This window comes from Laccaria bicolor, genomic scaffold (genome assembly GCF_000143565.1).
Source record: "Laccaria bicolor S238N-H82 LACBIscaffold_32 genomic scaffold, whole genome shotgun sequence".
NCBI lineage: Eukaryota > Fungi > Basidiomycota > Agaricomycetes > Agaricales > Hydnangiaceae > Laccaria > Laccaria bicolor.
In genome coordinates, this window is record NW_001889903.1 from 285,424 (window position 1) to 302,715 (window position 17,292).

Below are 17,292 nucleotides of genomic sequence, written 5' to 3' on the forward strand. Positions count from 1 at the left end.
TCAGTCACAGACCACAAGAACAAACAAGTTTTCGTGAGATTTGAATTCTAATCTCACATGCAAAACACTGTAAGGTGTCGTTTTATCGACAGAATTCTATACAAATAGATTTGAGTTCGATCCAATTCGATATTACACGATGTAAGCCATGTACACAGTGCGGTTTTTAGTGTGGGTCAGCCTTGCAAATCGCCTGAAATATATCTAACTCGATTGATGCTCACACATGCCACGCAAATCGACCATAGTCACTGTGACTCGGCCTGATCGGAGTTGATTTTCACCGGGCATCAAGTTTCAATCTCAGCGGTAGCGTTGAACGTTCACTGATGCTGAGCACTGAGTCCTCAATCACAACAAATTCCGACGACCTCGCCGCCATCACCAGCCATTGTCTAATCCGCTTCTTGCAACACCGGTACCATTCATTGATAATTAAAATTCAAATTATAATTCACCCTTGGACCAGGGAACTGACCAAGGAATATTAATGACCCTTCTATCATTTACATATATCTATGACGAAGGAATGTAATGTAGAGTAGTTTTTTCTTCCTCGCCGCACTTATTGAGGTTTTCTGGGCTACCATGCCGGTGGAGCCGCACTGATCTCAATGAGCGTTCCAATTGGTTGTTGACGTGGGAATGCATAGGGTCGGCTTATTTCCTATGTACGCCGATCGTGGATCTGACACCTCTTGGCTGTACAAGTCGCAAGCTCACAACATACAGCCTTCTGCAACATTTTAACTTAGTGACTAGCACTGGACAAGCACTAGTATTGGACATAATCGTTACCTCCCGCGTTGAAAGCCGGTAAAGGGCGTACTATGCGGGTCAATTCTCATTTATATATTCAGAACCTATCGTTGACTCTGACGGGTATGAAGGGGTATTAAATCGTGGCCAGTCGAAGGGAACACATAGTCGCATAACCAGAAGAGGAAGTCTAAACCTTGGATCTCGCAGTTCAAGATTCGTTTATGAAGAAGCCAAGAAACGTCCAGGCCCGACAACCCTCATTTGACATGGACGAAACCAAACCTGCCATCTGGAGTGCCATCTACGGAGGTGAGCCGTATCTGAACACCTTCGCTGTACAGTTTTGGATTCTCCGAGAATGGTGGGAAAGGTTCATTCATGCCACCAGCAGACGATGCCGAAATAACGTGTAACAGGTTCCCCGGATCGAAGAAATGGGTCGCCTGCGGCTCCTTGCTTTTCGAAGTACGCAAGAGTGTAACAACAATAATGGTGATGGTTAAGAGGCTGACGAGTGTGGGCGCAAGGAGGACGGCGGGCGCTGTTTTCGTATCTTGACTCCAGCCTATCGTCTCCGTTTTGAAGGTGCCATTGACCGCGATTCTCATGTTTTGCGGGATAACACTGGAATTTCCTGGGAATAGGCGATTGTCGCTTTGCGAATAGACTGTTCGAAGGAGCTATGAAGAATATCGTTATTGAGGAAACCGCAAGAGTATTTTGACATTATTGGCTCACCGTGACACTAAACTCCAAGACACCCCTGACATACTCGCTCTAAAAGAAGCATTTAACGATCTTCTTGAAAAGATGCTAACAAAAACTCACCAGGACATTATTCAAAAGATCCGGAGAAGGTGGCAAAGCCGCTAGGAACGAGGCCACCGTGTCACCGACTGAATTCCCAGTTAAACTCTGGCCAATCACCAGACTTCGGAGGAGCATGGAAAGAGTAAATTCGCCAACCCAAGGAGCATCAGTAGCACCCCATGGTCGTGACCCATTGATGAAACTCGGGAAAGAGGAGTTGAAGAATTTGGTGGCATCGTTGTAGTCAACGATTATCTTGGTGAGCCTGGGCGAAATTGAACAGATGGTGGTATTTATGAGTTTGTATTTTCCCGAGCCCGTAATAATGAAGTCTGGCAAGATAAATCATGGTTAGGAACTAGACGGGAAAGAGTAGACGGAGTACCCCAGCGTTGTTTCCCATTTTCAGTAACGGGACAAGAGATACCAAAAACTGCGTCGAGATTTGAAGACGTTATAGCTGGTCCTGAATGAATGGAAATCAGCCAAAGGAACAATATCTATTGAAAAACCTGAGTGCTGACGAGTAAAGGAAGGCGAAGTCGCATTGACGCAAAGAACTCGCATTTGTGCCAGGGTAATGGTGCTGTTGAAAACCGGTTGGCTCGCGGAAAGGATTTGCATCGACGGTGAGGAAGAGGCATCGAGCTCTTGTTGTTTACAGCTGATATCAGATGTAAAACCCTGCTGGGTCATTGAGAAGCTCATTGGAAATCCCGTGGGCCGGTTGGTCAATTTCTCGATGATGACGTTTGCAGGCACGATTGAGCCCCACGTAGTCAGCGCCTGACTTTGTAGTTGAGAATAACTGGCGGGCATAATGCCATCTGTTAGTGATGTAAGCACATGTAGGACGTGAAGAAGATATATGTACTAGTTGAATTGATATAAGAGATCTGATTGAAGTTGAGGATGCTTGGTAAGGAGAAACGGGTGCTGATGGCAGTGGAACCGCTCGCTTCGACAAGAGGCATGACGTTCGTCAAAAGGTCTGTAAAGTTGGTCATCTATATCAAAAAGAAAGAGGAGACGACATTGTGAAAGTATACCAGGCGTAACAACGTTTTGATTATCAACCATTAGATTCTGAAAATCCGGGCTGGCGAGATCGAGCTCAAAACCTTCCATAGCAGCTTCCAGGGTGATTGGCTTCGGCGTTAATAATGTCGCCCATCTAGTAGCCATCCCGTCGTAAGACGTTGACAGTGAGTAAAAATCCTTTCGACGGAGGCTACACTCACCCAGCCGTTTGAGCATTAACAGCCAGTGTACAGATGACAGCTCCAAGAGTCCACTCTATGCGACGCACGTTGAATATCGGCGATGTTGCGGCCAGCTTGATTCCAGAGGTCATCGTATACAAAGAGACAGAGTCGTTCGGCCGGGAGACGAATCTTGCCAGCGCATATCGAATTGATAGCGTGTAAAAACTAACTCTGGCGATGAGAAAGCGCGGGGGTGAAAAAATCAACGCGTACTCACAAGCCAGAGATCGCAGATAAGAATGATGCGAAGAGCGTTGCGACCATGATTATAGGTTGCACATTTCCCTTCGCAGCGACGGCGAGATATGCGGGGAGGGGAACGGGTCTGCTACGTGTGATCCCGAAAAAGGTCCATCCAAAGATAAGGAGAGCTGTCTGGACGATAAAGACACCTGTCGGTGCATAAAATCGTAAACTCAGGAACTTGGGCTTTCTGGAATAAAGATTCAACGGCAGGAGAACCACAATAAACAAGATCACTTACTGTCGTCGCCGGGGGGTCGACTTCCAGTTTTCAGAATCTGCGGTTTCCAGCATGGGTTGCTTCTCCATAGAGATTGCTTTGGTGCGTGGGTTATAACGCAGTGCCTTGAGTAGGTAGGATGTCATGAAGGGGCAGGGTTATTAAACCCTTTGCATGCCAAGCCGTCGATAGACAGTTATATTGAGGTCCACAGCACCGCAAACGCAAAAAAGCGCCAACTCCTCTGGATTCGGATCGCACCCACTAATTATGACAGAGTGCACCTGCCGTTATATAAATTACCCAGGACACAAGAAAACCAAAAATTCGCTGCCAGTGTGCTATGAGTTGTTCGCCCAACGGATTGTTCAATTACCTGTCGTAAAGCGTTCTGTTATCATTTTGACATTTATGGCTGGATAAGGAAAGTTCGAGGGCCATGGTCATTTTGATAGGTGGACGGTTCGGCCATTTCGCCGATAAGGCCTCGAGGCACGCAGGAACCTGCCCATGTAACATGTTGCCGAAAAGTTAGAGAGGCACAAACTTCGGGGTGGTGACTGTGCAGTCAATCGGGCGCTCCGAGATCAGCACTACTGCTGCTCGGACACCTCGGTTTGCTCGGTCAACTCTAATAGTAGTCATCGTCAATGTCATTTCACGTGAGTTAAGCCAAAACCTTACCGTACGCTCAGCAGTGTAACGGTTGTTGTCTTTAGATTTTAACTAAACAAGCCAATTTTTGTGATGGGGCCGCTAGTCAGAAACAAAAAACTTTTGAGTAGTGTACGATGCTTTCCAATTAGATAGAGAGGCCAGATGCTATTGACAGTGAAACATTATGTGGGGGGAAAGCGCGGCCGCATATCCTAAGATGGGTATGAGAGAAATTGTTGCACTCTGAAAGACAGACGGGAAGTGGAGATATTCATGGGCGTTTGTTCACCACGGGCAAGGAGGCACTCAGTTTCTTGCCCATGTTATCCAAAAAAGTTGTACCAGGTGGTAAACCATTCTTTTCCGCCAACTTCTCAAATTCCAAGACTAATTCAATCACATCCTCGCCATACTCTTCGCCAAATTGCTGTAGGATCCGCTCTCGGCTCAATCCCGGATGATCCCCCATGCGGTTGAGAAGATATTCAGCAATAACTTCGACCCCTTTTTGTGAGCGAGCGGACATAGCATCCCCACGCATGGTGCGGAAGGTAAGCTTCAAAAACGGGGAAGGGACCTCCACCCGGATGGGACGTTGAACTTCATCGAAGAGGAAGTAATCGGCTTCAACATCGCCGCTGAGAAGCGAGATCTGCCTTTGCAGAGCCGGAGACCGCGGATGGGAGGGGTCTGGGGTTGCAAACCCCATAGCGCTAATCGAGACAGAACCGGAATCGTTGATAGGTAGGGAACGAAGATGATCCGGTACACTGGGATACTGCCAGAATGGATCGTTGATTGTACCCTTCAGCCTTTTCGAAACTTTCTGTTTCCCGCAGTTTTTTTTGTGGGTTCGCCAGTCTTCCTTCTGACATTCCCCTGTGGTAGCTGTAGTATTGTTCAAATATTAAGAACAACAAAACTTACTGGGAGCAGTAGTGCACCGTAAAATTGAGCTTCGCTTTACAGGCACTGCACAGCATGAATTTTTTGTCGCCTTCAAACATATCGGGACTTTTGCCACAATTTTCGCAACGAATGACAGGTTTGGAGGGGGCTGATGACATTGTTTCCCCCCATACCCTTGCAAGACCGGGTTCAGCCGTCATCATCTTGGTGACTGGGTCCATTCCAGGGCTGCCGTGGGCGAAGTCACCCATGACGGATAGCCCTGTTTGCACGGCGAACAAAGCTGATAGAAGCACCCTTAGCTTACAAGTTTCACGCATCGGGGGCGTTTTAGACTCACCCAAAAACTCATTCCTTTCGGCTGTGAGAAGCTGAGATATGTGCGTATTTTCTGTGAGATCTGACGCATCCACGGCCCCCGCCCACCACTGACTCGGAAGAGTGTAGAGAGCTTCCGAATCTGCCTCCTTCAAGTTCTCGTGGAAATTGCTGATAAAGGCGACAAAGCCTTTTCCACGGTCCTTCAACATCGAACTGACACTGATCTCTGGACACAGCGCACGCGAGTCCTCGCCAAGAACGGCGAATTCGCAAGCTGCTTGCAAACCCTGCATAAGATGCTTCTTGCGCTCTTTTTCCTCCACCAATGCCCACGCTGTGCGAAAATCCGTCATCATGACATCCCACATCTCTCGCGTCACCTGCTGGTATTTCAGGGCCCGTCTTGTAATCTCTTCGCATAAAGCAGAAGAGTCGTTCTCTCCCAAAAAATCCTGAATCCTGTCTCGGAACCCGGCGTAGACATCATGACCAGACAAGGAGCGAAGCCCCTTTTCCCAGTCCTTATTCCAGCGGACTGGGTCAGTCTTGACGCTTGTAATTTCGAACTTTTCAGAAAATATACCGAGATCGGGAAACCTAGAAGGCGCGGTCATATTATTCGGTGTTGAGTCGGCCATATTGAGAGGAAGTGGAAGGGGGTCCGGAGGAGGAAACAAATTGTACCCGACGCTTGGTTGACGACGCGTCTGTCGCGTGATTATTTGTCACAATATTCATCACGCGTCTTGTCACGCTTTTGAACGTTGTCGACGCGGGCTTCGTGCTCATTAATCATTGGTCGATGATCTACTGTCCAGACTCCACTGCCAATGCGTTCTCATCGGAAACTCGGAATTCCGCTCGGAATGATGAGGAACTCATGTCGGAGGAAAGACCGCACAAGTTTCTGTCATGGCTTCCCATCTCAGGTCGTGCGCGTGCGATTCATTAGCTAGACTCCGGAATTTCTCCAGGATAAAGAAGGCTTTGGGCAGGGTTACCTTGGAATTTTACAGCACTTGAATTACCTACTCTCCCAACACCTTCAAGCGCACATACTCGACACCTTCGTCGAACAATGGTCAACCTCCAGGACGACGTGGGGGATACTATGGAACCAGATAGAATTTGCAGCGGTACTGTTAACGTTGCTTTAACTGATTCCCTTCCCCCCGAGCTCCTTGCATGCATTTTTGAGATGGCGCAAATTATGTCGCTGCCGTCTGGAGGTCTCCCACGATTTCGACGCTTTCCCTTTATTATTTCACAGGTTTCACGGTTCTGGCGTCATGTCGCCCTTGGATGCGCCGTGTTGTGGTGTAATGTGGACATTTCACCCCCCTGGACGCGTTTAGCCGGCCTTGTGTTTTACCTCGAAAGGTCAAAATCATGCTTGATTGATCTAACGCTCACAATTCCCTCCTCTCAAGACGACCTTGATGTATCCAACGTCGACGATCTGCTTTCCATCGTGAACCTGCAGTATCATCGTTGTCGTACAATCAACATTTCAGGGACTGTGCATAAAATTGCACCAGCGGTAATGAAGATCCTCACATCCATGCACCTTGGTCAATACCCCAACATGGAGGGAATTGTAGTGGAGGGCAGTGAAAGAGATTCAGGACCTGATATGAGTCACCCACACTCTCAGATTTTCATTTCAGGCGCCCCAAAGCTCGCCGATGTGCGTCTTGGAGGGATCGGGCTGCTGTATTTCCAGCCTCCTCTTGGAACCGTTACGGAGCTTCATTTAGCTAGGGAAAAGCGGTCAATCCCATTTAGCGATTTTTCTCGGATGCTCAAAGCCTGTAGCGCCCTGACGACTTTGGCCATCTATGATGACTTGGTTTCCGATTGGCCCACTCCTCTACAAATCCACGACGTCCCATCCCTTCGCCATCTGCACATATACGGCAATATGCTTTCTGTATCTCAGCTTTTGCTCTCTGTGTCGGCTCCTGATTTGGAAGCCCTTTCCATAGCTCCGGTTGTCGCTTCAGACCTAAAGTTGATGTGCACGGAGGGCAAGCGCAACAACAAAGCATGGTTCCCTGTGTTGAGGTCGCTCACTCTCGTGCCTCCCCACCCCGATGCAATGAAAGCGATATCAGTTGCCTCGGAATGCTTCCCCACCACTCAACTTCTTATCCTTCCCAAGTTCTACCCTGAATTATTGGTTGAAACTCTCGGACGCAAATCTAACGGCCTTGACGGCACTCACTGGCCTCATCTTGACGGCCTTGCTATTCGAGAAATTCAGGAGAAAAACGAAACAGCGGTATATTCGCTTATCGACTCTCGACGAGCTGCAGGCGACCCGTTGAAAAAAATATATGTAGATGTTGTGTCAATCAAGGTGATGACCCGCTTAAAATGGTTGGAAGACCAAATGTTGGTGGTAGAATCGGACCCTTGGGGACGGCAACAAAGCAACGCGTTACACGCCTACGATCGGGATCGTTTATATGGTGAGTTCAAACGAATAATACTTGTTTTTTTCTCATTCCAATGGACTTTACAGCTTGCATTGGGGCCCATTGAGCATATTTTATCACAATCGCCGGCGGGCCGGACCACATATTTATAGAGTCAGTAACGATCATTTCATCTGCACCCAACGCCATCACACAAACGTTCTTCAGTCCCCTCCCCTTCTCAAAGTTGTCAAATCACCAGATGCATGCAATATCCCGAAACAGTACATCGGACTTGAAGTCCTCATCATCCCACTCAAACCAAGTTTCCCCAATCGATGCCCTACCACCGGAACTGTTAGGATGCATTTTCGAAACGACACAAGCCATGTTGCTTCCTTCGGAAGATTACTTTCGTTGCTTCCCGTTCATACCTGCGCAAGTATCACAATATTGGCGGCAAATCGTGCTGGCAACACCTGTCTTGTGGTCAAATGTGGATATTTCACCCCCTTGGGACTTGTCCACCATACAAACCTACATCGGTAGATCCAAGGAGTCTTTGATAGACTTACGGCTTTCCTTCGACTTCTGTGATTCGGACCAGCATCCCTCCATTGAGTCCGCTCATTCACTCACCATCATCCTTCGTCCTCACTACCCTCGGTGCCGTACCATTGAGGTGTCTGGGGTTACCCAAATCATCCCCGCTATATTGGTGGTGTTGGAGTCGATGCAGCACAGCACGTACCCCCACCTTCGACGCTTTTTGGTAGAGGGGAGAGAAAAGGCCGAGGCTGACCATAGTGTGTTTACTCTAAAAGACACTCCGAGGCTCACGGATGTGCGTTTGCGGGGTACGGGGTTGAACTACTTCCGCCTTCCGCTTACCAACGTCACTGAGCTTCATCTGGCGCCGGTGAGGATCTCGCTCCCTTATGCGGCTTTTTGCGCGATGATACAATCTTGTTCTGCATCGCTGATCACGCTGGTCATTTATGATGATCTTGTCTTCGGCCTCGCGCCATTGCGCGTGTACGATATGCCCTCCCTACGCCGCATTCACATCTACGGAATGATGCTTGCGGTGTCTGAGCTTCTGCTCTCAATCTCAGCTCCGGATCTGGAAGAGATCTCCATTGCCCCATACACCAAGGCTGATCTCATCCTGTTGGAAGAAGACGTCATGCGCAAGACATCTCCACGCTTTCCGAAGCTGAAATCACTCACACTGACGCTTAGTCCGACCTTCACAGAGGTAATTGAATCAGCGTTCGATCGAGCGGAATTCTGTTTTCCTGGAATCAAGACCCTCGTTCTGCCCAATTTTTACTGGCCGCTCTTGTTACAATGCCTGACCCACTCCGTAGTACTTCGCTGGCCTCAGCTGAATAGCGTCGCACTTCGGGCACTTGATGACAATATCGATGTGCTTCGCCAATTTATTTTAGACCGCCAGGTGGCAGGAGCACCCATCACGACGTTGTATTTCGACGCAGAATCGGTTACGAAATTGGTTCATTGCGAAGATTTGAGGCAGAAGGTTTCTATAGTAGAGGCGGATCCTTGGCTGGCCGGGGTCCGGCCCGCCGGCTACTGCTATGCAATTTTAATGCTTCAATGCCAGAAACCCAGAAAAAAAAAGTATCATTCGTCAAAGTCACCGTATAATCTATCCCAACCGTACGAGTGGTTCGGCTCAAACCAAAGCTGAAAGAATCTAGTCATCACCAAGGAACCGAGACTTTTCCTCAGAATAAAACGCAGCGCTCTGTTGAATCGTAGATATAGAGTCACAACCAAGTCACAACTCCTGTCACTTCAGGCAGTGACGGATATGAAGGGCCACATAGGTGTAAACATAGGCACTAAAAACTGGAGAATAGACCAAAACCAGTGTTCCCCTAACATATTTGCTCTCATTTCCTAAGTTTGGTGATAGAATTGTATATCCAATTATAAAACAAACTTACAATAAAAAAAAAGATCAGATCCAAAAAATGATTGAATAAATATGATCTAAATTCATATTTAGAATTTGCTGAACTTCCTGGGCCAAGATTTTAGTGTTAATCTAAATATGAACTCAGATGATATTTATTTGTTCATTTTTTGGATCTGATGCCTTTTTTTATTGTAAGTTTGTTTTATGCATATGATGGATGTACAATTCCATCACCAAACTTAGAAATTGAAAGTAAATATACCAGGACTAGTGTTTGAAAGTTAGGTTAGTTAACCAGAAAATAACTGGAAAATAACCGGACCTTACCGCAACACTAACCTAACCGTGGTTAGGGTTAGTTGATTTCGAAAATGGAATAACCGGTTATAACCAGCCCTATTATACACCTTCAAAACGCACTTGAGAACATTGAAAACACTTAAAATTTGACTAAGTTACAGTCAAATCTGTAAAATATCACTCAAATGTGTAGACTTTCAAGGATAATTGCATAAATATGTCAATTCTTCACCGATTTTAGCGTGCTTGGGCTCGTTTTAAAGCTAGAATATGCAGAAATAATATCTATCAAGATACATATGAGCATATTTGCCTTGTTATAACTGATTCTTTATTTTTCGGTCCTAACCAGTTAGTAACTGCAAATAACTGACCGTAACCAGTTAGTTGCAGTCCGGTTAGGTTATTTTAGGTTTCGGGACAAAGGCTAACCAGTCTCGGTCTCGGCTAGAGCCCCTGGGCACCCAATAACCAGACCTAACTGGACTTTTGAACACTAACCAGGACAAAAGAGAGTTCAGTGTATTCCACAGTTTTGAGAGCATATGTTTATACATATGTAGCCCTACATATTCATTGCTGTCTCAAGTGTTTCCATCTGCTCCCAACATCATCACATAAGTGTTCTTCAATACCTTCCTTCATTAGATGCATGTGGAAATCTATCCCCTATTAGGAGGATAGATAACACTACTCACGGAAAACCAACAGAATTTGACTGCATATATGATTCTGTAGGTTTACGAGAACAGTACAAGAAATAGGGATCAGGGAAAAGCAGAGAGGGAAGATGGTGGTAAGGTAAAGAAGTCCAGACACAAGCATAGAGGCATATAAATAGTATAGACACCAATGCCAAACAAACCCAAAGTAGTAATCCCAGGATTACACCCTCCCCTAGTTTAAAAAAGAGAAAGGTCAAAAGAAAAAGAAAATGGTCAGTGGATGACTTTCCGTAAGGTTTTCATTTAATATATCCAATTTCAAATCATTGTTGGAGATTGAACAATAATTTATCATAATAATCTATTGTGATGATTAAACTGTAAGCTTGCGAGATAGATGAGATTAGATTAATAACAGACCCATCTCCATTCTCCCCAGTATGAATCTCGAGGAAGCCTTTCTGATGCAACAATTGGGGGAGGAACTGGATGATGAGGAAGACAACAATTTGCTTGAAGCCACCGGCACTGTGGCTATGGCTATTCTTAGTGGCATTGAACTGTCACGGCAGCTTTGGAGTGAACAGCGCCATCCAAGCCATTTGTATCTGGGTTGGGCCCAACTTCTCATCAACCCTCAAGTTGGAACTCTGTGGCAGGTTCTCTTTGTGAGCCGCAATGACCGTACATACATCACCACAATGGGCTTTGATGCATGAACCTTTGACGCCATTTTGTTTAATGGCTTTGAGTACACCTGGCTTTCAACACCCATTTCACAAAGTGATACGGATCGTGGTGGTGACCCATGACCTGGTGCGCATTCTTTAGATGCACCAGGTGCACTTGGATTGGTCCTTCATTACCTCAACTCCACTATGCACAAGATCAGCCTACAACAAATCTTTGCTCTCATCCCATCCACAGTCTCACGCTACATCAATTTCTCACTTCCTGTCCTTCTCGCCACTCTTCGCAATATGGAAGATGTGAAAATCAAATGGTTCAGCCACTTGGAACAATTCAAAGAGTGCAATAGACTGATTGTAGCTCAACATCCCCATCTAACTGGTGCCTTTGTGAGTATTGATGGATTAAATCTCACTGTCCAGACCTCTGATGATAAAGATATCGAAAATGCAACTTTCAATGGATAGCTTTCTGAACATTTTGTCAGTTCAGTGCTTGTGTTCTCTCCGAAAGGTGGGTATTCTTACTTCAAGTTGCTTTACATCCTATCATTTACATTGTACTAGGAGACATCATTGCAGCAAATACCAATGCTCCTGGGAGTTGGCATGATGCTTGTGTTGCCCAGCCTATATTCGAGAAACTGAGAACGCGAACTCCAGAGGGATTTTACCTTGTTGCCGATACTGCCTTTCCTCATGGCAACCAAAATATCAAAGGCAGAATTCATGCACCTATAAAGGCAGGTCAAAAGCTCAAAGGAACAGCTAATGAGATTGCAGAGCGAATTGGCTTTCGATTGAGAGCTTCTTTCATATTGTTAGACTGCTGGAATGGGGAAATTGAGCATTGCAGGGCTCATTTGGGCAGCTTCGGGTTCCTCTTGAGATTGGGAGTGCTGAGCAATGTGGAGAGTTACTGGAGATATGCCTTTGTTTGCACAATCTTCGCACTCACCTGGTCGGCATCAACCAAATTCGCAACATATACATGCCAATCTGGCACAGCCATGCAGAGGAAATTGAAATATGGAGGAATTTTGAAAACATGCTATTCTCTGACCAATGGAAAAATGACCGTGTCGCTCGTTTTCATACATAAGTATAATACCAGTAGTAAACTTAGTACCATACAGTATGGACAATGTAAAGAAGTATGAAACCAATTTAATCATGAAACTACCTTACCTAGAACAACATTACAAAAAGAAACTAAGCAAAAGGAGGTCCAGAACCACTAGTGGCTACCACTTTTATGATAAAAACCAGACAGTTGCCTGCAGGCGAATGTGTATAATGCTTAGAGGTTCAATGAAATGTCTCATTGTTGTGTCTATGTATTTCTTTCATTAGATTGCCTGTCTTTCTCTCATAAGTCATAGGCAGAGCATTTCATTCAATTGTCTGGCTATTTCATAAGGTGCTTTCAATGGATATTTCATACCTATCCCTGGGATATTTCAATGCAATTTTCATATGAATACCTAGGGGATTTCAATGGATATTTCATCTTTATCCCTGGGATATTTCAATAGATATTTCATTCTGATCCCTAGGATATCTCAATGGATATTTCATGTTCATCCCTGGGATATTTGATTGGATATTTCATTCTGAACCCTAGGATATTTCATTGAGATTTTCATATGAATACCTAGGACATTTGATTCGATATTTCATTCTCATCCCTAGGATATTTCAATAGATATTTCATTCTCATCCCTGGGATATTTCATTGTGATTTTCGTATGAATACCTAGGATATTTCAATGGATATTTCAATCTGATCCCTGGGATATTTCTGTTGGGCACTGTTTTCAGGGTCGAGTGTGCACTTCCAAATAAGGAAATGGGCACTTTTCCAAATGAAAAATAGCAATAAAATAGGGGAAATTTCAGAAGAAAATAGGGGTGGTGCTCACTGTTGGTGACAATGTTGGGGGTTGTTTTCAGGGTCCAGGGCACATTTCTAAATATGGTAATATAGCCAAGAATAGCTATAAAATAGCCATAAAATCAGAAAAAGATGGCAGGGTGGTGCTCACTGTTGGTGATGACATCAGGGTTGTTTTCAGGGTCCAGGGCACATTTCCAAATATGGTAATATATCCAAAAATAGCCAGAAAATAGTGGAAAAATAGGAAGAACATATGAATGGTGTACACATCCCAACATCCCATTACATGGACCCTGATAGGTAAAATCATTCTTGTCTTGGTTTTCTTCACTTTTTTTTGTCAAACCAGATGATATTTCCCTTTTGGGATGAACCCTGAAGGCAGTGCCTGATGTTCTGTACACCATTCATATGAAGACCCCTGAAAATGCTGCTAAATGGTAGATACCAATCTGGACAAAAAAATTAGAAATGGGGGTGCTAGGCTAGAGACAAACCAGACAGGTTTTCGAAAAAATCAGCAAAATGCTAGATAAGAAATCCGGACAGGTTCTCAAGGAGAATGAGAAGCTAGATACCAACCGGACACATATGGTTACTTAGTGCAACAGATAAATGTAGCATGATTTATGCAGCCAGTCATCTGGTCTGTGGTTTGAACCTTGCACAGCACCTAAAAATTAGGCCCTGAATAGGCTAGATATGAAGTCTGGACAAAATTTTGAAATTTGGTTTTGGCTAGATAAAATCCAGACAGACTTCGCCAAAATTGGTACAGACAAGAATCAGAAAATCATTGATTTTAGTATCTATCATTTAGCAGTATTTTCCAATACTTTCCATTCCTCCACTGATTCCTACCGGAATCCGTGGAATCCCTAGATTCCGGCCGGAATCCTGGAATTCCTGGAATTCCGGCCGGAATCGACAGGAATCCAACTGGAATCAACAGAAATTGAACACTAGGACTTCTGGTTAATTAATTTTGGACCCTGAATCTCCTTCTTTAGGTCAGACAAATAGAATTGTAGCACTAAATCTTTTACTAAACAAGGGCATAAGGCATCCGACTAGTTACTTACTACTACATGGATTTATTTATTTCAATCAGATTCAGAGACATTAGATTCTGCATGTTGTTCATCCAAACCCAAGTCTATGTGACTTCATGCCTATCATATTTATTGTAAGTCTAATGTAGTCAGCCAATTTATTATTATATCTTGTCCTATAATAACCTCACAAGTTTCTTCTTAGAACAGTTATATAGATTCAAATTCTAATATATTGAAGTGGTACACAAAGATTATTTTACTGTATTCTAAGTTAAAGGAAGGGGGGGAGGAGGGGGGCAGAAATAAATGGGGGTGGAGGAAGGAAGGGATGGGCAGGGAAGGGGGAGGGAAAAGGTAGGGGGAAGGGTGTAGGGACAGGGAAAAGGAAGGGGGAAGGGTGTAGGGACAGGGAAAAGGAAGGGGGAAGGGTGTAGGGACAGGGAAGGGAAGGGGGAAGGGTGATAGGGAAAAGGAAGGGAGTAGGGACAGGGAAATGAGGAGGGACAGACAGAGAAAGAGGGAGGAGAAAGGAAAGGGGTACATGGAAATGGGGAGGGACAGGGGAAGAGAAAAGGAAAGGAGGAAGGGGGGAGGGAAAGAAAAGGGGGAGGGACAACACTCGTCGCCGTGTGTATGTGGTGGAGCGGGACACGCTCGTCGTCGTTGACGTGGCCGTCCATTGGCATCGTCGACGTCGTCCGTTGGCGTTGTCGTCTGTTGGCGGCGTTGTCGTCGTCGGCCGTTGGCGTCGTTGTCCATTGGCGTTGTCGTCGTCCGTTGGCTTCGTCGTCGTCGTCTGTTAACGTGGCGGTGGTCCGTTGATGTGGCGGTGGTCGCTCGTCGTCCACTAACGTGCTCGTCGTCTGTTGACGTCGTCGTCGTCCGTTGACGTGGGCGTCTGTTGACGCGGTCATCGCCCGTTGACATGGTGGTGGTGTCGTCGTGGGCGTGTTGTTTGTTGGCGTGGCCCTCTGTTGACGTGGTGAGGTGTGTCGTCGTCTGTGGGCGTGGTGGTCGTGGTCGTGCGTTGACGTGGTTGTCCCTCGTCGTGTGCCTGGTGTTAGCAGGCTGGGTGGGACGAGCTTGGGATGGGGGGTGCTCACCTATGATGACGAACGACGACTTGCGTCGTTCATCGTCTGGTTACCACGTCGCTGATAGCGACGTGGCAACGTGTTGGCGCGCTCGTTTACTGAGGCTGGTGACGTGGCGTTGGGGCGTCATTTCCGTGTCGTGGCCGTGGTGTTGTGTTGGGGTCATGGTGAAACGACGACGGACGTCGTCGTTGTGTGCGTCGTGGTGGCCGTTGGTGATGTGGCGGTGTCGCGAGGTGGGTTGGCGTCGTGGATGATGGTGGTTGAGAGAGTGGGAGTTGTTTGTTGATGACGCCCAAATCAAGCGTCGGCAAATGCCGACACTTGATTTGGGCATCAGGAATTCCGTTCCGTCTCATTCCGGGATCATTCCTTCCGGGTGATTCCTGGAACCATTCTGGCGGAATTTGAATTCCATCAAAATTCCGCCGGAATGGTTTGATCAATTTGGCAGGGCCCTCTGCCAAATTTGATTCCTCCGGAATTCCAGGAATTGCCTGGATTCCGCCGGATTCCAGCAGGAATCAGTGGAGGACAATAAAGACCTCCAGTTTTTGCCATCATCTTCAGGGAGTGGGCCAATGAAGATTTGTTCTGTTGACAGTCAGGGCACGATGGTATATAACCTTGTTCCAAATCATGGCACATGTTTGGCCAATAGTAAGTGTTCCTCAGTGATCCATAGGTTTTGTCAAAGCTGAAATGTCCAAGAACGTTGTGTGTGAGGAGGTCTTTACGCTGCCACTGCTTTTCCGAGCAGACTCCGGCCGGACTCCGTTGGACTGAGGGTATGCAGAACAGATATTTTTCTGCTTTGAAATGCAGCAAATTTTCCGGTGAATGTCCGAAGCTTTTCCGAGCATTTTTGGTCGGACTTTTCCAACAGACTTCTGATGGACTAACAGCAAACTAGCACCCAGTCCACTGGAAATGACGAGCAAGTGCCAACAGAATTCCAGTGGACAAATCCAACAGAAGTCCAACAGAATTCCAACAGACTGTTGTTATTATTATTAATATATAACATAAAAAAAATGCAGCATTGGGGAATTGAACACTCAACCTTAGGATCTGAAGCATATGGAACCCAATGCTAAACCAGCTGCACCAAGGAGCCTTTGATATAAGTAAGTACTTTGTACTACACATACCTACTGTTTGACCGCTTTCCTAAAACGGTCATCGGCAAATGCCGACGCATCATTTGGCCATCATCAACAATCCCATGTCGCTTGTCCTCAACCACATCCATCCCCAGCAATGACAGCCCACCGACCCATGACGACACGACACGCGACGTGGATGGCACGACAACACAACAACACGACGACAATGATGACACGACGACAACGACACAATGACGTGTGAACGACATGCGACGCGGACAACACGACAACACGACGACAACGATGACACAATGACGTGTCAACAACACCCGCTGACGAGACAACAACGAGGTGACGACAACGCCCAAGGAGAATGAAAGGCAACAACAATGCGCAACGGCGACAGGACGGACGACGACACGACGATGACGACAACGCGACGACGACACGACGACGATGACACAACACGCGAGGATGACGACACGACGACGGCGACACGACGCGACGGGTGACACGACGCAACGCGAGGACGCCGACACAACGCGACACAATAACGCGTCAACGATGCGCGCCAATGACCACGCGCGAACGAGGATGAGGACCCAGCACCACCATCCCCTCCCCCCTCCATTACTCACCATTCCATCCCCTCACCATTACTCACCACTCCCTCCCCCCACCCTTACTCCCCTCCCTTGCTGCTCACCACTCCCTCCCCCCTCCCTTGCTCCCTCCTCCCTTGCTCCCTCCTCCTCCCTTGCTGCTCCCCACTCCCTCCTCCTCCCTTGCTGCTCCCCACTCCCTCCTCCTCCCTTGCTGCTCCCCACTCCCTCCTCCTCCCTTGCTGCTCCCCACTCCCTCCTCCTCCCTTGCTGCTCCCCACTCCCTCCTCCTCCCTTACTCCCTCCTCCCTTGCTGCTTACAATAACCTCCCCGT

At 46.7% G+C, this 17,292-nt stretch overlaps 5 protein-coding genes across 5 annotated transcripts; 2 read left to right on the forward strand and 3 right to left on the reverse strand.

The window, feature by feature from the left end:
* Positions 1–1,019: 1,019 nt before the first annotated feature.
* LACBIDRAFT_331213 (uncharacterized protein) lies at positions 1,020–3,446 on the reverse strand (the record flags this gene model as incomplete). The annotated part of the gene is made up of 10 exons (XM_001885600.1): positions 1,020–1,442; positions 1,501–1,539; positions 1,591–1,904; positions 1,958–2,038; positions 2,097–2,399; positions 2,447–2,563; positions 2,622–2,746; positions 2,814–2,966; positions 3,055–3,270; positions 3,322–3,446. The coding sequence occupies 10 exons, from the start codon at positions 3,444–3,446 to the stop codon at positions 1,020–1,022; spliced, it is 1,896 nt and encodes a 631-aa protein (XP_001885635.1).
* Positions 3,447–4,228: 782 nt separating this feature from the next.
* Positions 4,229–5,825, reverse strand: LACBIDRAFT_331214 (uncharacterized protein; the record flags this gene model as incomplete). Its single annotated transcript, XM_001885601.1, has 3 exons — positions 4,229–4,769; positions 4,885–5,128; positions 5,207–5,825. 3 exons carry the CDS (start codon positions 5,823–5,825, stop codon positions 4,229–4,231), a joined length of 1,404 nt encoding a protein of 467 aa, XP_001885636.1.
* Positions 5,826–6,265: 440 nt separating this feature from the next.
* LACBIDRAFT_331215 (uncharacterized protein) lies at positions 6,266–9,318 on the forward strand (the record flags this gene model as incomplete). Its single annotated transcript, XM_001885528.1, has 2 exons — positions 6,266–7,658; positions 7,778–9,318. The coding sequence occupies 2 exons, from the start codon at positions 6,266–6,268 to the stop codon at positions 9,316–9,318; spliced, it is 2,934 nt and encodes a 977-aa protein (XP_001885563.1).
* Positions 9,319–10,883: 1,565 nt separating this feature from the next.
* On the forward strand, positions 10,884–11,816 carry LACBIDRAFT_331216 (uncharacterized protein; the record flags this gene model as incomplete). Its single annotated transcript, XM_001885529.1, has 5 exons — positions 10,884–10,894; positions 10,933–11,182; positions 11,402–11,593; positions 11,692–11,717; positions 11,786–11,816. The coding sequence occupies 5 exons, from the start codon at positions 10,884–10,886 to the stop codon at positions 11,814–11,816; spliced, it is 510 nt and encodes a 169-aa protein (XP_001885564.1).
* A 2,546-nt stretch (positions 11,817–14,362) lies between these two features.
* Positions 14,363–15,082, reverse strand: LACBIDRAFT_306832 (uncharacterized protein; the record flags this gene model as incomplete). The annotated part of the gene is made up of 1 exon (XM_001885602.1): positions 14,363–15,082. One exon carries the CDS (start codon positions 15,080–15,082, stop codon positions 14,363–14,365), a length of 720 nt encoding a protein of 239 aa, XP_001885637.1.
* Between the last annotated feature and the right edge of the window lie 2,210 nt (positions 15,083–17,292).